Source organism: Eschrichtius robustus, chromosome 15 (genome assembly GCF_028021215.1).
Source record: "Eschrichtius robustus isolate mEscRob2 chromosome 15, mEscRob2.pri, whole genome shotgun sequence".
In the NCBI taxonomy this organism is placed as follows: domain Eukaryota; kingdom Metazoa; phylum Chordata; class Mammalia; order Artiodactyla; family Eschrichtiidae; genus Eschrichtius; species Eschrichtius robustus.
This window is the reverse complement of record NC_090838.1, coordinates 8351318-8378729: the sequence shown is the minus strand read 5'-3', so window position 1 is coordinate 8378729 and position 27412 is coordinate 8351318. Positions and strand designations below refer to the sequence as shown.

Sequence of the window (27412 nt, the reverse complement as noted above, 5' to 3'; positions counted from 1 at the left end):
CTCAGAGCAGGCTCCCTCCATTTCCCCGCAGGCCTCAGACCCTCTCCTGCCTGCACAGGGCCAAGTCCTGCTTGACGCGGCCAGCCTTGCCCCCGAAGGCTTGTGAGGCCTGAGCCCAGAGAGAAAGGGTGGTTTTCCTGTCTGTCGCCATTGAAGCCACAGATCTGCAAAGGGGCAGGAAGAGAAAAGTGAAGCGCAGAGCAGAAGGGCCAAGAAAAGGTTTCTGGGGCTTCCCTGGGGGCGCAGTGGTTAAGAATCCGCCTGCCAATGCAGGGGACACGGGTTCGAGCCCTGGCCCGGGAAGGTCCCACACGCCACGGAGCAGCTAAGCCCGTGCGCCACAGCTACTGAGCCTGCGCTCTAGAGCCCGCGAGCCACAACTACTGAAGCCCACGCACCTAGAGCCGGTGCTCCGCAACAAGAGAAGCCACCGCAATGAGAAGCCCGCGCACCGCAACGAAGAGTAGCCCCCGCTCGCCACAACTAGAGAAAGCCCGCACGCAGCAACGAAGACCCAACGCAGCCAAAAATAAATAAATAAATAAAATTTAAAAAGAAGAAAAGGTTCTCTCTGAGTAACTGTGTTGACGTTTCCCTGAACTCCGCCCATCACTCACCCTGGTCCCCAGTCCTGGAACCAGCACCTGTGCACAGACATCATGGGCAAACGTCACACAGATACATCCCACACACATACACGCACACATATCACGCCACACACCTCACGCACACTACACGCATACACGCCCGGGCGAGTACCCTGTTGGAGGTGAGAAGCTAGAGCAGGCAAAGGAAGACAGGAAAGGTGGCCAGGAGGAAGGCCCAGCCCGGGCACACGGCCTGGGGTGCTGTGCGGTGGCCACTGCATGACCGGGAGGTGACCGTCCCGGCCCCCAGCCCCAAAGCCCTGGAGAAAAGGCCGGAGGCGATGACAACATACTTCAGAGAGAGCCTACACAGAGCCCACCACCCTCCTCGTCAGGGAGAGGAAGGGCCACCTGGAAGGAAGGAGCCACACCGTGCTGGTCTTGGGAACCTCTCGTCAGGCGGCTCTGAGGGTCGGGCACGAGATCGCCCGGTGGATGGAAGAGGACGGACTCCAGACCGACACGTGGAGGGTGGGCGCCCCTTCTCTGCCCCGTGTGCCTGGGCTCCGCCGCACTGGCTGAGGATCACTGTGGGCTGATCTTCAAGGCCCATCTCTGGAGCTCCTTAGTGAAGGCGGGGAAGGGCACCCTCCTTCATTCTAGCGAAAGCTCACAGAGCACCGTGAAGCAGGAAAGAGCAAGAAGCAGCTCAAAATACAAATTTTGGTGCAGCTCCATTAGGGGGGTACAGAAGCAATTGAATCAGCGGGGTCCAGTCGGCCCAGGACTTGGGCCCCGGCCTGGGGCAGACCTGGTTTGGGGCCTGGCCTCATCACTTGGATGAGCCCACCCTGGGCAAAGGAGTTTCCCTGAGCCTGTTTTTTCATCTATAAAACTGGTGGAGCAAAAGCCCTTAAATCCAGTTTTTAAAAATAATTTAGATCAGCAAAAACTGACTTGGATTTGAAGCAACGTACAGCCCTTAGTTACCCTTCTTCATAGACGTATGTGTACGTTTTGCTGCAGAAACGTGAATGTGTCTGATTACGGGATGCTCCCAAGTTCCTGCGTGTCAGCTCGGGCTGCCATCACCAAACAACACAGACTGGGGGACGTAAACAACAGACGTTTATCTTCTCCCAGCTTTGGAGGCTGCAAAGATCAAGGTGCTGACAAGTTTATATTTCATTCTGAGGCTTCTCCTGGCTAGTGGGCAGCGGCCATCTTGCTGTGTGCCCACATGACCTTTGTGCATGTGTTGGGGGAGAGAGAGAGCTCTCAGGCGTCTCTTCTTACAAGGATATTAATCCTGCTGGATCAGGGCCCCATCTTTATGACCTCATTATGATGAACGTACTTCATCAGTAATTAACCTGAATTACTTCCTTAGAGGCCCCATGTCCAGATACAGCCACAGTGGGGGTTATGCCTTCAACATATGAATTTTGAGGGATGCCAACATTAAGTCCATAACACCCTGTTCGGGTTGCTGTGGTCAGTGGTATATGAACCATGTTACTTTTCAAAAAGTCAAATACTCTGAATTGCAAAATATTGATACATCTGATCCCAAGGGTTTCAGATCAGAGATTATGCATATATAGTACCTAATAATCAATGTGTAATGATGAAATGAGAAAGAATGAAAAGCTCCTATCACAGTGCCTGGCATACAGTAAATGCCCAATAAATACTAGTGGTCACTATTGTCATTGTCATCACTCTAGACCTCAAACTGGGTAAAACCTGGTAACTGGGTAAACCCTTACAGGAGGCCCTGTGAATAGCAAAGAACAGCAGGACCAAAATTTAAAGAAAAACATATTGAGAAAACAATTTAAGAAAGCATGAACGATACATAAGGAGTGACTTTACATGTTATCCAAAGATCTCATGCAAATCATTAAGGAAAACACCAAGACCTCAAAGGCCAAGAAACACACCAGAGGAAATACGTTCAGCCTCAAAAGTTCCTAAAGAAACAACGATCTAAACAATAGTGATGCAACATTTTATGGCGAATACATTAATTTCAAAATGTCAATGACAAGAGCCCATATTGCCACCAGAAACCAGGTGTGACCGATGTGCTCAGACAATGGACGGAGAGAAAATCAGAGTGCCCTCCTAGAAAGGAAACAGACAAGAAACTTTGGAAGCTAGAGAAATGTTCAAAAACTTAGAGCCTATGTTTCACCTGCTGGAATTTTCCTTTAAGGCAGTTTGCCAAGGAAGAAAAGCCCCTCTGTGGGCACACAGGTGTGTTGCCATGCTCTTCATGGGGCATTTACCAGCAGGCTCTGGACCAAGCAGGTTAACGACTCATGATGCCTGCCCCTTACATCCTGCCTGGAAACACTGTTATTACTTTTGTCATTTTACATGTGGGGAAATGGAAGCAAAGAGAGGTTAAGACAAGTCTTGCCCCATTACTTGGAAACTCAGACTCAGGAGCCAGGTACGCCCCGCTGCATCACACTACTTCCCAAGAGTCTGATGACAAAAGATGATAAGAAACTAAAGGCTCAGCCTTAAGGAATCGAATGATTCATGATCATCTATTCAAACAAATCCTATGTGTTAGGCCACCATAAACAAATAATAAGACGTACTTAGCAGTATAAACATATTGTGGTTTTACTATTAACTAAACAGGGAAACAGAATGCAAAATTATAGTATGCACAAGTCATTCCGATTCAGAGAAAAGGTCTAGAATGAGGCACTTAGAAGATGGTGAGCTTGCTATGGAGGCATGAGTGACCTAAGAATAAGGGTGGTTTCTGCCACCTTCATCCCAGGATCTGAGTTTAGTGCCTGGCACGCAGCAGACACTCAGAAATGTCTGGTAGAAAAAGGACTATGAAACTTTTTTTTTTTTTTTCCTAATTTGTTGGCATAATGTTGTTTGTATAATATCTAAATAACAAATTTCAAATAGAAATCAAATTCCCCTTGCTGGGGCCCCAGGTAGAAGCACTGGGCATTGACTAAAGCACCTGCAGTCCAGGCTCAGACAGGCCTGGAGATGGATCCTGCCTCTGTCACTTGTCAGCAAATTCCTTCACCTGCTTGGGCCTCCTGCCCACATCTGTGAAACAGACATGATAACAACTATCCTCTGGATGTGAAGAATTAAATGACATCAAACATGAAAAAATGCTTGGAAAAGTGTGTATGTAGCACTTAAAGAGCTCAATGGGTAGTAGCCGTTATTAATACAAAGGGAAGCTCTTGGCTCCTGAATGCAGCCTATCTTTACAATTCTGTATTTTTTAAATTTATTTATTTAATTTATTTATTTTTGGCTGCGTTGGGTCTTCGTTGCTGCACGCGGGCTTTCTCTAGTTGCGGTGAGGAGGGGCTACTCTTCGTTGCAGTGCGCGGGCTTCTCACCGCGGTGGCTTCTCTTGTTGTGGAGCGTGGGCTCTAGGCGCGTGGGCTTCAGTAGTTGCAGCACGGAGGCTCAGTAGTTGTGGCTCGTGGGCTCTAGAGCACAGGCTCAGTAGTTGTGGCGCATGGGCTTAGTTGCTCCGCGTCATGTGGGATCTTCCCGGACGAGGGATTGAACCCGTGTCCCCTGCATTGGCGGGCGGATTCTTAACCACTGCGCCCCCAACCAGGGAAGTCCTACAATTCTGTGTTTTAAAAAAATAAGCTATATCTATTTGTGTGGTTGTTTGGTCTACTTGTTTGCCTGCTTGGCCAAGATCAAGAGACCCCAAAAGTGTTCCTTTCCTAAGTCTTAGTCTTATAGCCACGACAACCTCATACCAGGATCCTAGGAAGCCTTTGCCAAACTTTGCCAAACTTTGACAGATGAAGTATGCATTGCCCACCTGTGTTGATTTCCTAGGGCTTGCATGTAACAAAGTGCCACGAGGTAGTGGGCTTAAAACAACAGAAATTTATCCTCTCACAGTTCTGGAAGCTACAAGCTCAATATCAAGGTGTCAGCCGGCTATGCCCTCCTAAGGCTCTAGTGAAGAATCCTTCCTTGTCTCCCAGCTTCTGTCGGTTCCCAGCAATCCCTGGAATTCTTTAGTTTGTAGATTGATCACTCCAGTCTCTGTCTCCACGGCCCCATGGTGTTCTCCCTCTGTTTCTCTTTATTGTCTTCTTATAAAGACACCAGTCACACTGGATTAGGGCCCCACTTCACTCCAATATGACCTCATCTCAACTAATTACATCACAACAACCCTATTTCCAATTAAACTCACATTCTGAACGACTGGGGGTTACAACTTCAGTATATCTTTTTGGGGGACACAATTCAACTCACAACACCACCCAAAGCCCACCCTTCTTGGTAGGGTGGATTGCCACCCCTAGGAAACACCCTTTCATAGAGCAAAAGATCCTAAGAGAGAAAAATTGGTGCTCGCCTGAGTTCTAGAAGAAAGGCAAAAGGAAACTGGGACAGTCTATTCGGTGAATGACAAATGCAGTCTTAGAATTTCTGTTTCTTCCCTAGACCTGAAGGGCTTGAAAACTCTGCACTGGCCTTCCCAACTGGTTTGCTAATTAAAATGCTAATTCCTTCTGAGCTGGAAGTCTGCCTAAGCAAGTAGACTGAAAAAGAAACAGCAGCCGTAGACACTGGACTTTGCCCTTGGTTCATGGTTTTCCCTTAAAGAAGAGCTGTCTGCAGAATCTGAAGCCAGACGTGGGAGGTTTCATGCAAACTTCTTTATTGAAAGTGGTCTCTAAACCTTAATGCTGGGATTGCCTAGACTCTGGATGGCACATAATGTGGTGCATTTGGTACATGCTTGAATCCAGCACCACATTCAACAGGCAACCCAGTGAGAAAATTCTGGATCAGTATTTTTTATTGCACACAGAGTCTTAGGAGCCAACAGTGCCTTCTAATATACAGCATTTGGGGGAAGTAAATAACTCAAGATAGCACACAGCTGTGATGTTAGTGAAACCATCCTTACACCTGCAGGCATGAATCTAGATTTGTTCTGTCACTTGAGAGGTGTGTGATCTCAGACAAGTCACTTAGCCTCTCTGAGCCCTAGTTTCTTACTCTGTAAAATGATACCAATGATATCGACTTCAAGTGTGATTGTGACGACTAAATGAAATAATGGACAATTAGCCATCTAGTAAAATGCCTAACCATAGTAGATGCTCAAGAAAGTTTGCTACTCACTGTTGCTGATTTCGCAGCTAACATAGTCTCCAGGGAGCTGGATGACTTGGCGAAGGAGCCAAGGCATGAACCCAAGTCTCCCGATTTCAGATTCCGTGCCCTCTGCCACATCCTGCGTCAAGAACTCAGACATCCATATGAATGTTGCTCTTGTAGCATGATTTCTCCTCCTTTACTGCAAGAGTCGTAAATTGCTGAAAGTTTTCAGGAAAAAAAGAATCCGTTTTTTTGGTGTGTACTTATTATTCTTATCTGGTTTTGGGGTGACTGTTGTATCTGGCCTTTCAGAAGTACAGGATTCCATATTTCCCAACGTTCTGGGAGAGTTTTTATTTTATGGCGGTAAAATACACATACAATTGGCTGTTAGTGACATTTAGCACATTCACTGTTATGCAACCCTCACTGCTGTCTAGCTCCAGTCCATTTTCTGGAATTTTTATTACACAAGAATTCTCTCCTCTTTGAAGGTTAATTACTTTAGACCAAACATATTACTGTGTCAACCAACTCTCATTTCTGTGGGTCTTCTTTGTCTGCTTCTGCGACAGACATACTAGTCTCCATTTATGATTACACAGTTTACCCACCTTCTCGTGTTTCTCACAGTTCTTTATATTTCATAGCGATGTTGGCATGTCTACAACATGTCGGGACAGTCTCACCCCTCTGGGTAGAACTTTGAATTTTAACTTAAAATATCTCGTTGCCTATTCTTTTTTTTTTAATCCTGGCTTAATAAAAGACAGGTAGTTTGTTTGTTTTTTTAAAATTATTTATTTATTTATTTATTTATTTTTGGCTGTGTTGGGTCTTCGTTTCTGTGCGAGGGCTTTCTCCAGTTGTGGCGAGCAGGGGCCACTCTTCATCGCGGTGCGCGGGCCTCTCACTGTCGCGGCCTCTCCCGTTGCGGGGCACAGGCTCCAGACGCGCAGGCACAGTAGTTGTGGCTCACGGGCCTAGTTGCTCCGTGGCATGTGGGATCCTCCCAGACCAGGGCTCGAACCTGTGTCCCCTGCATTGGCAGGCAGATTCTCAACCACTGCGCCACCAGGGAAGCCCCCACCTATTTAATTTTTAAACATGGAGTCCTAGTCTGATTAGCTGTCTTGACCCAACCTGAGAGCCTCAATCTGTTGTTAGGTGACTTTAATTCATTTATAAGTATTTTGATTATTGATAGGTTTGGATGTGTTTCCTATTTACCAAGCTTTCTTGCTGTTTATCCCCTCCCCAGCCTGCTCTTACCTCATACACTTGTCAGTGCTACCTTTCCCTTTAATGTTTTAGATATTGGACATCCTGTTTTTTCCTTCTAGCAGCTTCTCTAAAAGTTTTTAACACATATATTTAAATATTCCTTTTCCATTAACATGTTAATCACTTCTGCCCCATTAAACCAGGAATTTTTGCTCAATTTCACTCATTTTATCAGTTCCTCCATCACTGACCACTCCCATGTTGGGATCAGGTAAGACAGAAGAGATTCATTCGTTCATTCAATGGGCATCTCACGGTCCCTACAGTTTGCTGGGCATAATCAAGGCTCTGGGAACAGAGCAGTGGAATTGTCTCATAAAATTCCTGCTTTGGTGGGGAAAGACCAAAAAAACAAAAGACAGCTAAACAAACTGTGTTCTGTTAGTAGGTACTCTCAATCAGGGATGACCTCACTGAGGAGGTGGCCTTTGAGTAGTAAGGACCCAGTGGAAGCGAGGGAGGGACCCAAGCGGATGTGAGGGGGAGGAGCGCTCCGGGCAGAGGTGGGTGCTGGCCTGGCAGTGGCCAAGGTGGTCCAGGAGGGCCAGGCAGCTGACATGCAGTAAGCAAAGGGAGAAGTTAAGGGTCAGCAGAGATCAGGAACATCCCTTTGTACTGCCTTCTTAAAGACTTTCTCAACTGCACTTTCCAGCTGTCTCTTTCGCTCTTGAGCTGGTCTATTTCATCCGCCTACTGAGGTTTGAATTTCCAAGATCTGTACCTGATCTTGTTTTGTTCTGGATGCAATATATTCTTTTTCCCTGAACTTAATTACACTTGGTTGATGGGATTCCGTCTGCTGTATTGACTCTTCACGGAGCTCATCACCTCTCCCTCTATAACTTTTCCTGTATTTTTGTTATGAGTTTTAGTTGTGCGTTTATTTCTGTACTAGGGAGCGCCCGTTTGCTATTTACTGCCTCAAGTGACTGTGGGGACAGGACACTGCGGTGGCGACAGGGTGCCGACAGCTTGTCTTCACAAAGGCCTGGGGACCCGCCCCCTGCTTGGGGCTCCACACTCCGGGCCTGAGCCTCAACCAATCCGCTGCTCAGCCCAGGTTGGTTGCGGGGTGGGGAGCGCGGCAGGGAGGGCTGGGAGGGACCAAAGAGCCTGGCTGCTCCAGGCGACTTCCCCTGTGAACGACCCTGCCAAACGCCCAGGCCCGCTGCCTGCTTCTTTAGTCACTCGGAAGCTCAGGGCGCCCCTGAAAGCATCCTCTTGTGTGGCAGGCTTCTCTGCACGCTTTGGGCCACTGTTTCTTCCATTTCTGTCTGTCTTTTCTCTTTCAGGGATTCCTCCACATCTTAATATACCCTTATTTTTATGGATTTGTTCTTCTTTCCTTTCCAAAACTGTCCTTCTGTCATTCATTGAGATTTTAAGCAGGTATTAGCCCCCCAGGACCACTGGCCACACTACTTCCTCCCAAAACAATGCAACTCATTCCCAGCAAAGAAACAATACGTGCATCACAGATTCTATTTGTAAGACTGGAGCAAATACAAATACTCGTTTGGTTTTTTTTCCCCAAGTTTAAATTAACCAATAAAATGGGGAAAGCAGCCCAGAAGCCGCCAGAAGCCGCCAGAAGCCACCATTTATAAAAGACAAGTAGAACTAAAGAAGATAAGTTTTTATTCCAAGATAGGAATAATGACATATACAAAGTGATCATTTTAGAAACACTGATCTAAGTCTTTTATACTCATGGACTTTTTTTCTTAGGGAAGAAAAGATTGACATTAACTCTTTGGCATCATCTCTGAAAAGAATTTCTTCTCGGATTGCTATCCATTAGAGTGCTTTAAACGTCTAAGATGGATGGATGAGAGTGCATTCTGCTGATTCATTTCTGACGACCTTTAAACTCTTCCTTTGGTTACGGGCCACTCCATAAGCAATGTGGTGGGGAGATGGACCCCAGAGTCTGCCTCTGCTTCTCTCTGGCTGTGTGATCTTGGTGAGATGCGCTCTCTACATCTCAACTGTCTCATCTTTGAAATGGGAAGAATAATTCCACGCACATGGGCTGCTGGAAGGGTTAAGCAAGATCGTAACTGTGAAAGCACCTGGCCCAAGGCCCAGCCTCTAGGGGGCCCTCTAACACGCTGGTTTAAAAAACATCCCAGCACAAGCGAGAGCGTGGGCATCACAGAACATCGCTGCTGCCTTGTCTGTCCCCCTTCCTCTCCTGTCAGGGACCAAACATTCGTAAGAGAAGACAAGCGATTCAAGGAACTAAAAACTGAGCTTCAATAAATTAGAGTCAGAAGTCTAGTTCTTATCAACTATTTTCTACATCGCTTTAGTTGTTCTCATTGTTTGTTTCAAGTAAGCCATTTGGTCCTCTTTCCTTTGTAAGGCAAATTCTATTTCTCAAGGTCAATCTCTGTAACCCTAATTTCCTTCCTGAAACCCCTGTAGTTTTTAAAAGTTTCTTTTCACTTTTGCCCTTTCTAAGAGGTAGGGTATTTACCCTATACTATTTTAATAGAATCGTATCTGCTCTGAAGTGAAACTATTTGTTTTACTTTATTAAAGTCGATGCCTTTGGGCTAGCTTCTAAAAGAGTAAACTTACATAATTCTTATGAAGTGAACCTACTTCATTTTTTCTTGTCTCCAGCCTTTACAGTTAAAAGGTTCTTTTGGAATATTGCTCTGTAGTAGGTTATAGAGAAACCTACAGAGCCAACATCATATCCATCATCTGAAATGCTGGCACCTGTACAAGATAAGCCAAGGGGGATCCTTCAGAGCTAAGAGAAAAGTCAAGTCTGTCCATGGAAGCATACGGATGATGTGACAGCAGGCAAAACTTTGTTCTTCACATGATGGACTTCGACACAGGCCAAGGCAATGGGGTCTGCGCCGGAACCTAGGGGCCTTTGGTTTGAGTTCCTGCTCACTGCCCACTCATCCCCGTCGGTCTCAGTAAGTCTCGGTCCATCTCTGGGCCTCGGTTCCCTGGCACCTACCATGAGGGGGTGGCCAACAGACACCTCTGGGTCCCATCCCAGTCCAGACACTCCGTGGTTCCTATTCTTCCTTTAGCCTCAGCAGCCTGAGGTTCTGAAGACCCCCCCCCTCAGATGTGTCTCCCTCAGATGTGTCGTCCGGTCAGAAAGAAGAGGGGTCGGTCCTCCTTGGCATTGGCGGTCTGGAATTCATCTCGCAGCCGAAACTGCCACTCATCTTCCAGCTCCAGGCGGACAACCGTCTGGCGGAGTGAGTTGCGGTCCTGACAGATCACACACAAGGTGGCACCTGTGTGGACAACAGCAGAGGTATGTGAAGAAAACAGGGGAGTTTCTCCAAAGGAAAGGTACCGCCTGGCTGCTATTTGCAAGAACAAAATATGCTGCTGCTTGCAAGGGAAGGACCGATGTCCGCGTGAGCTCTTGTTTCCTTGGGGATGCTTCTTAATTCTTAGCAAGACAGTGAGATTGTGATTTGGCAGGTCTGGCAGATGAGACAACATGGAACCAAGAAACACTGGCAAAGAAGTGAGCAGAGGGGGAGAAGGAGACAGACTCGCAGGATCACAAACCAACATCCTCGGCTCCAGCCCCTGCCGGGAAGCGCCCCACCCTGCCCCTCCAGCCCAACCCTCCCTCTCCCTCTCCACCCATCCCAGCCGGCCACCCGCCCAGGCTCCACGCACCTCCTGACTCTCCCTCTGCTGAGGCAACGTGGATCCTCCCGCCTCTCGACGCCTGGCGTTCATCAGTAATCATGGGTGTTCGTTCTAGCTACCTACCTCCCTACCTACACGTCCTATCCTTCTATTGGACGAAATGTTTCCCAAGAGCAGAGAATGTTGTGGAAACCTCTGACTATCTCCCCAAAGCTTATGCAACGTTGGTGCTCACTAAACACCTGGTAGAGAGGAAGGTCAGAGTCAAGGCCGACCAAGGAAAAGTGAAGCTCGATTAGGGATCCCAGCTGGATTGGAAAGAATGTGTTTTAAGTCACACAGAATGAATGTTTCTCACTCTCAACCACTCTAGCACGAAAACACCTACAGAGGGAGAAAGATTAGAAGAAAAGTAAAGATGCATGTGGCATCCCAAGACAAGGAGGAAGAACTCATCCACCAAGAAGGAAAAACATCTGAGGGGATTTGCATGCTTAGGCTAAGAGCCTGGCTTGAAAAGCAACAGAAAAGTTGAAAATATCTGCTAGTCACCAAAAAGAAAGGGGCTGTGTCTTGTCTCTACGCAAACAGGTAGAGGGGGAAAGAGCTGCCCTGGGATCCCATCCCAGCCTTCTTGTGCTCCCCTGGATGGTCGGGGAAGTCACGCACCCTGAGCCTCAGTTTACCCGTTGGCAAGAAGGACTAGGGCCAGAGGTCACCTCCGCAGAGGTGCCAGGTGACGACAGCCATTCAAGTCAAGATCCACGGTAAGAGTACGGGAAGTTACCTTTCAGAAAATGAAACTTTTTCAAAAAGCCAGCTCCCACAAAAGAGTCACAGAGGTACAGCAGAAGTCCACTAAACAGGAAGTCGGAGCAGCTGATGTTTAAAGAGTGGGGCCTGGAGCTCACATAACACACAGAGATCTGAAAAGAAAGGAACCCAAGAGAAAATGTCATTTTCCATGAAATACTCCATGACATTGTGTTAGGGCTTTGCATCTAGCAAATACTAACTGCCAGGTCAGGCTCAGACTTGGAGGAACGGAAACAATATTTAATGTTATTTCCAAATCTAGATCCTAACACTCAACTCCAAGACTTATCCAGATTTATCTATTCATTAATTCATTTGAGAATCAGAAATGTTTAGCATCAGAAGTGGGTTTGATTCTTAACTTCTTATATCAGGGCCAAACCACTTCGGTCCTCTCAGCCTTTATCTTACCAGCTGTAAAGTGGGGTCATACCGGAGCCGAAGTAGTGGAGTGGTTCTAATTCCAAGTCCTGGGTTCTGACGCACGTGTTTAGGAACTTCCCGGATTTGTGGACTCGACAGCGCCCCCTCTGACAGTTACCTGAGACCCCAGGTTAAGGTAGCCGTCGACGGACAGCACGGGGTGGCCGTGATTCCTCAGGGAGAGCGGGAAGAAGCGGTGGCTGTGGTGCTGCAGGAACTTCTCCAGCAGGAGCTGCGCGGGGGCCGCGAGGAGCGTGTGCTTGCTGTCGGGGGCGCAGATGTACTGGGCCGGCACGATGGCCATGGGGCTGTCAGACACCTGCGCGGGGAAGGGCGGGTGTCAGCCACTCCCAGCCACCCTGAGCAGGGGCCCGGGGCGGGTGGCCCCGTCGTGGAAGGCTGTGCCGTGGAGCAGCGATGTGAGAACACATAACTTCCACGGTGAAGTTCTCCATTAAGAAAAATTAGGTTTAACCAAAGTGGGACGTGTGAAAACTGATCACGTGATTGATCAGAATCGTAGACACTGACCATTCCATGCCGAATATTGGCTGCCTGGTCTAGAAAAAAATAAGGGAATCCATGGACCTTGGGAACGTTCCCCCAAATCCAGGGATGCAAACCTCTGGGAACGACCAATCTCCCCTTGACCCCCAGACCCTATCTGCCTCCTGTCCAGCCACGTGGCCCCTGCTCTCCACGGCCCAGCCATCTGGGCCCGCCATCTCTCGTTCCATCACCAACATACTTCCCATGCTACAGCCAGAGAGACTGTGGATGTAAATCATGCTAATCAAACCCTCTGCTGGATACCCTTCAGTGGGTTCTTGTTACTCCTACAGAAAAGTCTAGAACCTTCCCACAGCGGATAAGGTCCTGCCTACTTCTCCAGCTCATCTCTGACACTCTGCCCCATGGATTGGAGGGACCTTCAAGGCAGGGGTGTGCCAGCTCCGTATGGGTTCCTGGAAGACACAGATCTCCGAAGGCTCGCTGTGACTTCGCATCTGAAATGCCCAGGTCTGCCCTGCCAGGACCGAAACAATCAGATCACGTCTCTGCCCATCTGGAGGCCGGCTCCAGGACAGATGGCACAGCCATCAAGCTAGCCCGTCAGTGCCATTCAGACAGTGTTTGGCAGGCACTGTCCCAGGGGCTCCGAGAAGAGCACGGTACCACACCTGCCCCCCAAGGGGCTCTGTTGGGCAGAAAAGCCGGACAAGTGAACAGCAAAGATGGTGACAGAGATGAGCTCAGGAAACCAATGGGGAGAGAGAGTGCGGGCAGGCAAGGGCGCACAGGAGGGCTGGTGGCGCGTGTGCGCTGGGGGGGACACACGGGAAACCAGCTAGAGTCGGAGATCAGAAGGGAAACCTCACGGAGTCTTTCCCTTCCCAGGGCTCCCAGCTGGAAACCTTTCCTAATACTTCCCAGCAGTCAAGCCCACCCCACTGACTCAAAGGCGCCCGGGTGGCCTCCCTGCCAGCTTTCCCACCACGGACAGCAGCCCCCTCTAGGCACACGGCCACACCCACCTTGGACGTGATGTGGAAGGACCTGTGCCCGCCCACCGCAATCTGCTTCTTCATCACACTGAAGCGGTTGAACCGGCAGAGCAGGAGGCCGGCGCTGTGCACCCGCAGGTTGAAGTCCACATCATCACACATGAACCTGCCCAGAACCAGAGGAGGGGGCGGGTCGGACTGGAGGCAGCTCACACACCCCCAGTCACGCCCCTACCAGACACGTGGAGTGTGCACCCCTGTACTGGGGGCTGGGAAGGCACAGAAGGCAAACCGAGAAGGAAAGCAGGACAAGCTGTGATGCGCCTGCACCAGGAAAGCAGGGTGCACCCCAGGCTTACACTACAGAAGCACTGCCACCTGTGGACCAGGCACGACACGCCAGGTACCGTGAGGGGGACTTGACAAACACCACTTCATCTATTTGCTGAAAAGAAAACAACCGACCTCCCAAAGTAAAAATATTAGCCACTTTTTACAGCTGAAGAAGACAAGACTCAGAGGCGGCAAGTCATCTGCCTAAACTGCAAAGCTGACAAGTGGCAGAACCCAAATTCCTAGCAGGTCAGTCTGGCTCCAAAATGGACACTCCTGTCTGGGCCCTCTCGGGGGTGTGCCCACTGCCTGGCAGGTAGAGGGCTCAATAAACGTTAGTGATTAGATTCTTCTCGTGATGTGATGAGCATTTCTGCATACATCTGTAGAGAGTGACACAGGGAAATTACAGTTTCCTTCAGTGCTAACGCTCCTAAAAAGTGATGTGTTCAGAGAAGGAGCCAAAAAAGCAAGAGAAACAACACCCAGTAGCATTTAAGTCATGAAATAAGGTACCACGTGAATTGAGGAAGGAAGTTGAATGGTCTTAGGCAAATCTGCCCTAAAATTATACAACAAAAATACCAAAAAAAACCACGAGGGGGCTTCCCTGGTGGCGCAGTGGTTGAGAATCTGCCTGCCAATGCAGGGGACACGGGTTCGAGCCCTGGTCTGGGAAGATCCCACATGCTACGGAGCAACTAGGCCCGCGAGCCACAATTACAGAGCCTGCGCGTCTGGAGCCTGTGCTCCGCAATAAGAGAGGCCGCGACAGTGAGAGGCCCGCGCACCGCGATGAAGAGTGGCCCCCGCTTGCCGCAACTGGAGAAAGCCCTCGCACAGAAACGAAGACCCAACACAGCCAAAAATAAATAAATAAATAAATAAATAATTCCCATTTAAAAAACAAAACAAAACCCATGAGGGCTGCAAGCAAGGGACCAGGCCAATGCTACGGGTGAAAATGCTCTGGTCTCGTTGGCCCTGGAGGGCAAGGATGGAGCAGCCACCCGCCAGGAGTAAGGCTGCCCCTCACGGCGGGCCCTGGGACCGTGGGCTGAGCTGACAGCCAAGGTGGCGCAGGAGCTCACCGATTCTGGTTGTACTGCACGTTCTGGGTCAAGTCCACGTTCAGGATGACGAAGTCGTGCACGTGGCAGCGGGAGAAGGGCTCGCGCACCTCGCGGCTCCCGGTCTTGCTGGACCACTTGCGCATGCCGATCAGGGCGTAGTGAGTGATGTTGGGGGAAGCCTCAATGTGCTGCATGATGTGCTTCAGGGAAACATTTCTTTCCGACCAGGAAAATTCCCTGTTCGAAGGAAGGAGACGGACATCCCTCGCTTGACATGCAGACAACAGCAAGGCCCTCTGGACCAGGCTGGCCAGGATGCTGCTTTCCCCTGAACATGCCGGGCGGGGTGGTGCAGAAGGAACCCATCACAACCACCAGGCACCGTGCCCAGCACTTCAGATTCACTGTCATCGATCCTCCCAGCAATCCTATGACATAGGCATATCATCCCCATTTTACAGATGAGGAAAAAGAGGCTCTGGATAACTTGCCCAGTGTCACGTGACAGCTTGGCTTGAACGGTGTCGTCTGTCTCCGGAGCCCACAATCTCTGCCTCTGCCAAACCACCTCGCGTTTCCAGTGTCAATTCCAAGTGAGGTGGGGGGAGGGAAGGAGGCAGCGTGTAAACACCTCCCACCCCACCCTGCCGGTGACTGAAGTCCGTGAAGACAGTGAGGGCCACCCGACGACCAGGGAGGGCTGCTGAAGGGAGTAACCCCAGGGCTGGGAGCTGGGGTGACAAGAGCTCTGTCTGTGAGACCCAGGGAACTGGCTCAACTTCTCTGCATCTCAGCTTCCTTTTCCCCAACTGAGGGGCTTCAACTAAACTCTCTAAGGCCCCAGCCAGCTCTGACATGCCAGGACTTGAACGGCTGCTGCAGAACGAAATTCAGAAAGGCAGAGGGAAAAGCTCGGTTCTCTTCCATATCGCTGCCCTAGCCGAGCTCTTGCCCTCGGAAGCGTGACAGTTGAGAATACTGAAAGCACGGTGACTGCCGTCCTCATGCGTGTGCAGCTCTATCAGACAGAAAACATTTTTTTCTAGAAGAGCAGTGGTGTTAATGGTTACTGTTACATTAGGACTCACTAACACAGAAGAGGTGGACCAACCTCAAAAGTTGCCTCTCAAAAAAACAAGCCAAAAAGTCAAGCTGTTTCTCAAAAAAAAAAAAAAAAAATCAAGCCAAGAATAAAGGCTAAGTTGAAACGCTCATGGTAAAACCACACAGAAATATTTTCCCAATGATGTTCAGACGCAGCTGGATCTCCTGAGCCTTTCCTACACTGTGCTGCTCCACTGCCCACGACCGGGCACACAGTTCATGGTTTAATTAATCCTTGTAACAAACTTCTAGCACAAGTTTAAGTGCCCCTTTGAAAGACGAGGAATCTAGAACCCCAAAACGAGCCATTTCCCTAATGTCACACAGCAAATAAAAATAGAGCTTCACGTTAGGAGGAGGCTGGGGGGAGGGAGGAGGGACGAGAAGGTTCTGGGGTGCCAGTGCTGGTCTGTTTCTTCATCAGGGAGTTTGTCAAGTGTGTGTGTTCTGTTTGTGAAAATACCTGGATATGTATTATTCTTTCCTTTTCGCATATATTTGATGTTGAATATATATTGCATTATTTTCTGTTGTATTACACCTCAATAACATTTTCTAAATTAAGAACTCAAAGTAAAGCTTGGAACGTGAGCCCACCACACACAGGGCTCTGTCCACTGCACACCACACCTTCCAGCATGAGGCGCCCTCTGGGGTCCTCGAAGGGCGGACGAGAATCCCCCACTGAGAAGAGAGCGTGTGCACTTGTCTTACTGGTGGGGTGAGCGTGTGGGTTCTCACCTGCTTCTCTCCCCAGCACCGTCGACGTCCACCACGTTCCACATCACGCAGGAGTCATCAGAAATCACGATGAAAGGCCAGATGTCCTGCGGCTTGATCCCCAGCTCCTCCTGCCGGTTCCGTTCCAGCTCCAGGTTGTGGTAAGACAGCTCCTTGATCAGGAAATGGGCGGCGCCTGCAATGGGCAAACGACCCCGACTCAGGTCAGTCCCAGGCCGACGACCAGCCAGGACAAAGCCCCAGTGAGGAGAGAACGTGATGGAAGCCCATCGAGGCCCCCGCCCCACCAGCTCCTGGGGGTCCTGATCTGCAGCCCTCATCCACCCACTATAGGCTGTTGACTTGGTAGAATTCTAGGGCAGAAAACACTCCTCTCCAGTTTGCACACACATCGCTTTCTCCTTGCTTTTCTAACAGCTGAGAACGTGAATAAATCAATAACCAAGCATCGAAGACAAAAAGAATAGTCAAATCAAAATAGCTTTAAACGCCAAAAAGCTTAATGAGAAAGGTCTTTTCATCTCTACGCGGACAAAAACTGTCTCTCGCCATCTGCCTGTACAAGGATGCGGTCAGCAGCCACGGCAGTCGCTGACCTTCAGCACACCCTGAAAGGAGTTCAGGGTGGCGATCAGGAAGGAGGCAGTCTGTGCTCTGGGAAAAACTGGCAGAACAGGCCTTCAGAGAGTTAGATATTTTTCAGGAGGCGATTTTATGAGCCCCATTTCTTGCCTCGTCTCCTAACTAGAAAAGCACTAAAATCACTAACAGAGATATCTGCTCCCAGTGACCAGTAGCATTCCTCTGCCAACATGTGTGCTTGGCTGCATGCATCTCCCTTCATCAAAATCCCATATACACTGACCTCCCTCCTTATCTCATTGGAGCAGCTCCTCAGAGCTATCTGAGAGGCCGTCTCCCAAGCTCTAGTCTTCATTTTGCCCCAAATAAAACTTAACTCACGACTCTCCCATTGTGCGTCGACATCTAGAACATTCTCTCAAGTCTCCATTCACAGAAAGTTTACAGAGTGGGGCACGTTTAAAAAGGCCTACCAACTCCAGCGCTGTTGAAGATACTCGGAAGCACCAGCATGATGTGGTTGGGCCAGTATTTCTTATAAATCGCCATTTCGTACTCCTTGACAACTAGCACGTGCAAATGGCTGGCACCATCCATCGCGTGGTACAGGTTAAAGAGCCCGTGTTCGTGACGGCCAGTTGTGGGAGTGAACGTCGGACTTTTTATGTATTCGTGACTCTGCAGAGTACGGGCATAAAGAAGCAGTGTTTGTCAGCATGGCCACAATTATCCCCCTCCCTTTAAAATGTGACTTTGCGGGGCTTCCCTTGTGGCGCAGTGGTTGAGAATCCGCCTGCCAATGCAGGGGACACGGGTTCGATCCCTGGTCCGGGAAGATCCCACATGCCGCGGAGCAACTAAGCCCGTGCACCACAACTACTGAGCCTGTGCTCTAGAGCCCGTAAGCCACAACCACTGAGCCCGCGGGCCGCGACTACTGAAGCCCGCGCGCCTAGAGCCCGTGCTCCACAACGAGAGAAGCCACCGCAATGAGAAACCCGCGCGCTGCAACAAAGAGTAGCCCCCGCTCGCCACAACTCGAGAAAGCCTGTGTGCAGCAACGAAGACCCAACACAGCCAAAAACAAATAAGTAAATTAAAAAAAAAAAAAATGTGACTTTGCAGCCCCTTCCATCAAAAGATGGCATCTATTTCCACACTCCTTGCATCTGGCTTAGCCTTGGGACTTGCTTTTATGGATAAAATGCAGTAAAAATGACAGCGCGCCAGTTCCAAGCCTGGCCTCCAGAGGCCTGACACATTCTGCCTTCTCTCTGAACCCTCCCAGGAAGAAGCCTGGGCTAGCCTGCTGGAGAAGGAGAGGCCGCAGGGAACAGACATGGGCGTCCCTAGCCCAGCCGGCCCCCCGCCAACCTGGTAACTAACCTCGGACACAAGTGAGAGCAAGCCACCCCAGGATAACCACCCAGCAGAACTGAGTCCAAACTGCTGGCCCACAGAATCAGAAGCTAAGTACATGCTTGTTCGGAAATGGTTTGTTAGGTGAGCAAAACTAACAGGTATATATCGATTACCCAGATTCATTAACCTCTCCTATTAGCACCCAACATCGTGCTCTGAGTACACGTTATTCCTGTATGACTTAAATCCCTCTATCATAGCCATACAGCCTAGCTGCTCATACACTCAGGCTATGGATCTTTTATATAAATAACTGTGTTTTCTTTCACTCTTTTCTCAGCAATAGGTTCCGCTGGCCAAGCTTCCAGCTAGGTCTTCCGTTCCTTCTCGATTCCTCAAAGTACTTGCTACAAAGCTGTGCATACAGCTGGCGCTCATAACCAGTTCTTTTTTTTTAAATAAAGTTATTTATTTATTTATGGCTGTGTTGGGTCTTCATCGCAGTGCGCGGGCTTCTCATTGCGGTGGCTCATCTTATTGCGGAGCACGGGCTCCAGGCGTGCGGGCTTCAGTAGTTGTGGCATGCGGGCTCAGTAGTTGTGGCATGCGGGCTCAGTAGTTGTGGCTCGCAGGCTCTAGAGCGCAGGCTCAGTAGTTGTGGCTCATGGGCTTAGTTGCTCCGCGGCATGCGGGATCTTCCCTGACCAGGGCTCGAACCTGTGTCCCCTGCATTGGCAGGCGGTTTCTTAACCACTGCGCCACCAGGGAAGTTCCTCATAACCAGTTCTGATGGGAACCACCTGGAAAAGCTAGTGGAGTAACTGATAAAGGCTCAAGCACCTTATAGTAAAGGCCTCACTGCCACTTTACAAATGTTTTCATTCTTGATAATAGCCTGCTGGGTCTGCAAGGCTGGGTTCAGCTCTGGGCATGCCTGGCCCTCTGGAGAAGGAACAGCAGCGCTGTACACAAGGTCCTTGGGGCTGAGGCTGGGGAAGGGGTGGCAGGTTGACTCTGAGGTTGTCAGGCTGGAACTGTCAAACCAAGCGCCCCTAAGAACGGTGGCCAGAGAGACGATGGATTATTAGGAACAACCTCCTCGGAAGAGAGAAGATTTCTCCTTTAGAGATATACCTTGAAATATTTACAAATGAAATGATGCAATGTCTGAGATTCGCTTCCAAGTAACACAGGAAGGCAGGTGAAGAGAGATGGCTTGATGAAGCAAGACTGGCCTTGAGTGAATAACCGCTGAGGTTGGGTTATCAGCCCTGGGGGAATCATTATACTATTCTGCCGTCTTAGCCTGTTTCAAATGTTCCACAAGAGACAGCATGAAAGAAAAGATAGTGGAAGGGACGAACATTTACTGGCCCTTGTTATCTTCCAGGTACTGTGCTGGTGCCTGACGTTGGTTATTCCATACAGTTCTCACCACAAGCTTTTACAAGAGTTATTATTGCCCAAAGCTTACAGATGAGGAAACTGCGGCTGAGAGACGTCCAGCGACAGCATGATCTCAAACGTGACTCAAATCTGACTCTGAGTGACCACAAAGCCCACGTGCTCCCCAGCCGCCTCCAAGTTCAGTCACCATGTTCGTCTCTCCCCGCCACACCCCACCCCATGTGCCCGACTCATCAAGAACTACAGTCTCTGGGTTTCCAGCTCAGTGGTCGCTTGCAGCCACTTTGATCTGACCCCCGGGGACTCGAAGCCAGTACCTTGTCCGTGACGAGGGGCAGCCGCATGCTCTCCAGCTGGCCTCCGGGTTGGCTGAAGACAAAGTGGTGCTCCTTGGACTTGGGGATGATGAAGTGGAGCTGGATCTCCTCTCCTAGCATGGAGTAAGAGAAGGCAAAGGCGTGCAGGGTGGACTCATAGAGCTGAGGTGCGAGGGGGAAAGGACAGAGCTTGCCATCAGAGTCCGGCCTGACTTCCCAGAAGAACCCAGGCCCGCCGTGGCCATGACTACACAGAGGTCGCTGCCACCTCTGCCCCAGGCTGACGCCAGGACGCAGTGTGGACGCCCAGGTCTCGCGAGGGGACAAACACACCTGAGGCCACACCCGCTCGGCCAGCGGCTGCTCCCGTCCTGGTGCTGACCGTGCTTCACCCAGCAACGCCACCTCTGCCGCCCAGCCCTACCCGACGCTGGATTCGACCCCGAGGTGCGCTGGGTTACCAACTAAAGCATTCACGTGCCAGATCACATTTTTAATTGTAACAAAGGTTATCTTCCCACCATAGGTACTATGTGTAACAGCATATCAGTAAGACAGTAACTGCGAACTTGTGTGCTTCTATCTCACGCACCACGTCCAGGCCCCCTCCCGTCTCCTTGGCGTTAAAATTAACAATCTGTGAAGCAATTAACAACCCTATGTCCTCACCCCCCCCTTGGTGGACGTGGAAACTGACACCCACGGGTCTTGGGCTCACTCCGATCCCCAGTCTAGCCTCACCTCCAGTCACTTTGTCCAAGGAGCCCTCCCCTCACCTAGTCACCGTGCCCGCACTGCTCTCTGGTGCGACCCCCCAGCCCAGCTTTTCCCAGGCCACGCTTATGCCTCCTTCAGTTCTCAGCTCAGGCGTCCACAGAGGGGTCTTCCCTGACCCTCAGCCTCCATCTGACAGCCCCTCCTGCAGACGTGCAGCTAGCCTGTGCTGTGCCCTCCCGGGAACCACGGGGGCCAGGGGAGGGCCAATGCGGGCCGGGACACACCGGCTGTGAAGTCCTACTGTGGCTCTACTTTGAGAGCAGAGATGAGGGAGAAACAGATTCTGACCTGGGGAGGGAACACGGAGGGTCGTAACTGAGGAATCTCCTAAGACTTCCTCTCAGGGAGCCTTGAGCGATGAAGGAAGAAGAAGAGAACAAGCAGAGGCAGGGAAATGCCAGCAGGGGGCCAGCGTGTGCCCCTCAGTGCTCCTCACAGGGCCTGGTTTCACGTCCCCTGCAAGTGTGGCCCTCCAGACCCGAGCGCTTGCACACAGACCCGGCTCGCCGGCCAGAGCTCAAACCCGCCCTCGTCCTTCTCCCTCATGCTTCATTCATTCCTTCACTGCAGACCCTGAAGTGACCAGGGACTGAATGAACCCTTTGAGTCTCTCCAGGTCTTTAAATTTCAAAATCAAGACAATGTTTTTCACTTATATGTTTCTCTGCCTTGAAAGAAAAGCTTCATCTCCGAGGGAAAAAATGTTAGGAGAATTATTCTGCAGCAAATAGGATTTCTGATTATTTTAATCCTTTGAAAAACCGCTCATATGTATTTTCTAATTTCGTCTACGGTAAAATTACATCGTTTAAAAAAATCTGTGCTAAAAGAAGACAGGTGCTACTTCAGTGGAAGCTGAGCTCAAGGCCAAGCAGATTCGGGAAAATTAAAGCTACTGTCTGCTGTTTCCCTCTGTAAAGGGGATGGACAGAGCAGGCCAATGCTCTTGCCACCTTTGGGCCTTTCTGGGGCATCGACTCATGTATATATGAGTATGTAAGTCGTATAGAGAAGTATAAATTAACTCATGCTGTAATAGCTATCAGTGTAGGTAAAGCAATGTTGTTATTTTTTTGTTATTTCTTGGATGATTATTCATTTGGGTGTAAATCCTGACAGCAGTGGAAGGCCTCCTACTGATAGGATAATAGTGAGAATAAGGGTTGTGATGATGGGTATTTTATTTCATGCATGTGATAGTGATAATATGGTGCTGGCTGAACCGTAAATAAATCATTATGATATGCATATTGACTGGAATCGATCTGACTTATGAGCTATGTACAATTAATAAATATATGTACTACGTAATACCAATGATTTAATGTAAATGCTTATAAGCATGGGGTAAATAAAGCACGATTATACATATTATGTATTGTGTACAATATGATGTATATGCACTTGTATACGTGAATATACATATAATGCACGAAGTACATAACAATTTATGGGGGAAAAGTATGTAAAAAACAAAGTTTGCCGCACAGGTGTCTGACTGGCTCCCGTCAGCTCCGGCTGCCCCCTCCTCCTCTTTCCCCGTTTGGGTCTGAGATGAAAAGAAATACTAAGTGTAAAATGGGAGGTGCCGCTGGAGCGGGGGCTCCGTCCTACCTGGTAGCGGGGGTGGAAGCCCATGTACTGGTGGCACTGCTCGCAGTGGTGATACGTGTTGTATGCCGCGTACTTGGAGAGCCTCATCCGCGCCGTCTGGCGCCGCACGTAGAGGTCCTCCGGCTTCCGGTGTGTCCCTCTGTCTGCACGAAATCCCCAGCATTAAAGAACAGCAGGAGGCACAGCCCACATTCTCTCCCCTGCCTACTCACAGGGAACCACGGTAACAGGACTTTGTGCGGTCACCTCTCACCTGTCTGCCCCCAGGTGACTGAGCTGGTCAGAAAGGACAGAGTCTCAGTGGGATAAACTGAAGGCTACGTTCACATGGCGTCTTATGCATGCGCCTACGCATGGTTCATAAACATATTCAAGGATTCGCTACGTGACAATGTAAATCGATCGCCAACATAATATGCAAATACTGTAAAGCACATGCATCACCTCCAGGTTTTCAAATGACTTAGCAAAATTAAGATTTTAACAGTCAACCTCCACTCGAGAAGGTCTGCTATGTGAAGAAACCTTCAGTAAAAGTGATCTGCTTGGGCTTCCCTGGTGGCGCAGTAGTTAAGAATCCGCCTGCCAATGCAGGGGACATGGGTTCGAGCCCTGGTCCGGGAGGATCCCACATGCCACGGAGCAACTAAGCCCGTGTGCCACAACTACTGAGCCTGCACTCTTGAGCCCGTGAGCCACAATTACTGAAGCCCGTGTGCCACAACTACTAAAGCCTGCGTGCCTAGAGCCTGTGCTCCACAACAAGGGAAGCCACTGCAATGAAAAGCCCTCGCACCGCAACGAAGAGTAGCCCCTGCCCGCTGCAACTAGAGAAAGCCAGTGCACAGCAACGGAAGACCCAACGCAGCCAATAAAACAAATAAATAAATAAAATAAATCTTTAAAAAAAAAGTGATCTGCTCTGAGAACAACGAAGATAAAATGATTGGTTTGACAAGGAGACCGGTGAGTATTTTCCTCTCACGCTGCATTCACCAAACTTCCCTAGTCAGTGCTTATGATCACACCGGCCACTCACGTCCGATGTTTGCTGCCAGTGACCCTGAAACCCAGCAGGGTCATAATACTGTGGAAGTTAGCAGTCCCTGAAGAAGGAGCGAGAAAATGAGAGACCAAGGGCAGAAAGGGAAATCGGTGCATTTTGTTACAATCCAAATTCATAGAGAAACATACATGTCTCTTTCCTCTATTGACCAGAACCTTCAGAATACTCCGATCATGATAAACCACCAAGAGGGTCCTCACCGTTATTCAGCACCAACCGAGCCGTGAGTCTCCCCTCGTGAGGTCCGTGAAGAGCCCTTCCTGCCAGGTGAGGTGGCGACCTCAGCTCTCCACCAGGCACTGTTGGTTCACTCACCACCACCAGGTAAGTTCATCACTAACAAAATTCAGCTCATCCCTTTAAGAGGCTATTCCCACGTGCTCTGGAAGAAGGTGGCAGCAAGAGATTTAAAAATCTGACCTTCGTTCTTTATGCTCTGATGGTGTGAACAGATCAGACTGGCATCCTCATACTTCGGGTCGTGAATAATGTAGTCAAAAGGCAACTTCTTGAACAGCTCCAGGTCCGGCCAGGGGTCACTGAGCTGGAGGTAATGCCAATCTGATTCTTCTCTGAGGTCTACAGGATCAGTAGAAACACAGATATATGACAAAACAGGAAGTGAGAAGGATTTATGTCAAATGTACACAAGGATGACGGTAGGAGTGGAATTGATACTGAGTCTACAGGTTACCAGGGGAACTCCACTGGATCTCAAATACTCTGGCACCCGTCCCATTTTCAGGATTGTTCTAATTCAGCAAGAAGGTGCATTCAGATCTATCTCTATCCAGACAAACAGCCTTATGCTGTGTTTCCTATGGGATGGGGTTGCTCTTCTAACTTACACTAACTTCCACTCCTGGCAGTATACCTACCCCTGGGCTCTGGGCTTCTCCCCAGCACCATCCCCCAAATATACCACACTGGTCCTCACCACCGGCAGAACTTAATGTAGTTCTCTCTCTTGCTCTTATATCTAAATGCTACCCAGCCAGTAAGGCCCAACTCCTATCACTTCACCTCTAGAAAGCCTCTTCTGAATGCTCAGGTACACTGGTTTCTCCCTTCTGAATGCCACCACTACTCATGGCCCAATCCACATTTTCACATTTGCAGTGTTTATCACCCTACATCGTAACTGGTGTAGTCTACAGTGCTCACTAAATGCTTGTTGGCTAAAAGGTAAAAAAATCTAGTTGGTCCAACTCAAACTTATGTAACATATTGAGTTTACATCAATTGATCAACATCATTTTACATCATATTGATTTTACATATTTGATATGACATATATATAGTATAGACGATACTGATATATATCTATATATCTATATCAATGTATCCTACTATATATATGTATATGGGCAGAGTATATGTCCATAAGAAACGGAAAAAACAAGGAAAGAAGAGGGAGAGGAACATTTATTCTGTATTTAATAGGTGTTCAGTGCTTCATATGTGTAACATCCGTTAATCTTCACAACATCCTGTAAAACAGAAATTACACACATTTTGCCAAGGAGAAACCTAAGGCAATAAGAGAGTATTTAAGAAAATGAGGCTTTGAAGTTTAACAAACTGGATTCAAATCCTATCTTTATCATTGGTATATCCAACAAAATGAGGAGACAGAAATTCAGCACACCTGTTGACTTTCATTTGTAAAATGGTTTCAAACTGTGGGGAAACGGTGGAAAGCTCAGAGTTTCGATGAAGAGCCTCTTTCCCTTCTCCTTCAACGGAAAGACCAAGGACTGGATGGGCTTCCTTGGTTCTAAATTTTCTCCAAGTCAAAACTCAAACACAGCAAGAGCATCTAAAAAAGTTCTGTGTATCCAAATGACAGGATTTCCTTCTTTGTCAAGGCTGAATACATTGCCAGTATATACTCCATCGTTATCCACTCAACTGCTGATGGACGTCTGTCCATTAATGGACAACATATGGTTGTTTCTATATCTTGGCTGTTGTGAATAATGCTGCTGAACACGGTAACTATGTGAGGTGATGAAAATGTTCATTAGCGTGATTGCAGTGATTACTTCACAATGTATACGTGTATCAAATCATCCAGCTGTACAGCTTAAACGTACATAATACAAGTGCTGTTACAAGCTTACTGGGGCCCCTTCTTTACAACACACGACTCCTTACACAAATCTTCATCCCCAAAGCAATGGATTCCTTTAGCAGACCAAGTTTCTGAGCCACTGGAGGGGCGTTGGAAGAGGAAATGGTGGAGGTATTCTACAATAAGCATGAAACAGCTGTTCAAAGAGTCTTACCTTAATCAGGGTAAATTCTGTTCTGTGAATGAGAAGACAAGGCTATTCCCTGCATAGCATATGTTTCCATTTTGCCCCAAGATGTTGACCTATGCGCTCAGGAGCCTGAGAGGGAAACCCTCCCCTGATGGACAACCCCGCTTTCTAGAGGCAGCAAAGAAATCTAGTTTGGTTCCAGCTCTGCCACCTCCTAGCTGGACCCCTGAACACGTTATTCCGGAACCGAATAACAGTATCCATCGCTTGGTGTGGCATAGGAAATGAAATGTGGTGATTTACGTAAACTATCTAGCACAGTGGTTGACTTTTGGAAGGTGGCAGTAAACAGCAGGTATTTTCAGTATCGTAATTTTATCTCCCACCAAGGCCTCCCAGGCACTCTTCTAGGACTGAGCAAAACGGCTACAAGGTTAAGATAAAAGCAGCCCTACAAGGTCCTTGGGAGGAGTCAGATCATTAATCTGAGAATTCCATCTTCAAAGTAAAAGATACAGCGGAAGTCACTTGAGAAACCGACTAAAGATGATTCCAAGCCCAAGCCTCATCAGCAGGTAACTCACTGATATTGATCTCTTCTTCATCGTAAACATCCACTTCGGTCAGCCGAATGAGCATTCTGGACAAAATGCTGAGGAATTGCAGGTAGGCGCCTGTCTTCCCGATCTGTAGAGAGACAGCAAAACAGGAGCCAGCCTCAGTACGCCCTGCCTACGTGCAGGCGCTGACGGAGCACCTGACACGCCTCCACTCCTCTACCTCTTTTAACCATCTCACCTAATTAAAAGGAGGGCTGGGGGGATGCAAAGTCATTTGAGGGAAAATGTGGCCTGAAGAAGCATGGCAGGCAGAGAGATGAACTCCCGTGGGCAGGAGACCCACCTGCTTATAAATCATGCATATGTCTTTCCAGATTTTAACTGGCCACATTGTTTAAGCTGTTAGAAGTAGGACTCCATCAGGGGCAGAACAAAGGTTGCTTCAAAAAAAAAATGAACTGACATTTCAATAATGTCTTAAAAGAGTCTTGCATCATTGCAAAGTGCTATCTTATATTAACTGATATAGCTGTAGTAAGACAACACAATTCACTGTGCGGGACATAAAAGGCTGGCATCACACTTCTCTCCTCCTAAGGCCAGGAAAAGAAATAAAATGATTTTTCTCTTCTTCCTTCTCTTTCTTCTTGTTTTAGACAGTCCCCTGCCCCCTCAAGCCCAGCACCAGGCCCGTATACTATTGGTCTGAGTTCACTGAGTTCACAACTGGTTATGTGGGTACCTGTGGGCTATCCTCGCCTCCCTCCACCCTGGTGCGCTAAGAATGTGCTCTCCAAGTTCTTAGCTCAACGCCCGGCT

General features: G+C 48.8%; 1 protein-coding gene across 1 annotated transcript in view; it reads right to left on the bottom strand.

The window, feature by feature from the left end:
* Nucleotides 1-9966: 9966 nt before the first annotated feature.
* Nucleotides 9967-27412, bottom strand: part of GREB1 (growth regulating estrogen receptor binding 1) — a 144848-nt gene continuing 127402 nt past the window's right edge. The window contains exons 23-33 of the mRNA XM_068563969.1: nucleotides 26618-26720; nucleotides 24190-24348; nucleotides 22704-22846; nucleotides 20313-20474; nucleotides 17700-17904; nucleotides 16645-16819; nucleotides 14818-15036; nucleotides 13424-13559; nucleotides 12007-12207; nucleotides 11437-11575; nucleotides 9967-10279 (exon numbers count right to left, since the gene is read on the bottom strand). Coding sequence (XP_068420070.1) covers nucleotides 10116-10279; nucleotides 11437-11575; nucleotides 12007-12207; nucleotides 13424-13559; nucleotides 14818-15036; nucleotides 16645-16819; nucleotides 17700-17904; nucleotides 20313-20474; nucleotides 22704-22846; nucleotides 24190-24348; nucleotides 26618-26720 — 1806 coding nt within the window. The 3' untranslated portion in view covers nucleotides 9967-10115. The remainder of the gene's footprint in view (nucleotides 10280-11436; nucleotides 11576-12006; nucleotides 12208-13423; nucleotides 13560-14817; nucleotides 15037-16644; nucleotides 16820-17699; nucleotides 17905-20312; nucleotides 20475-22703; nucleotides 22847-24189; nucleotides 24349-26617; nucleotides 26721-27412) is intronic.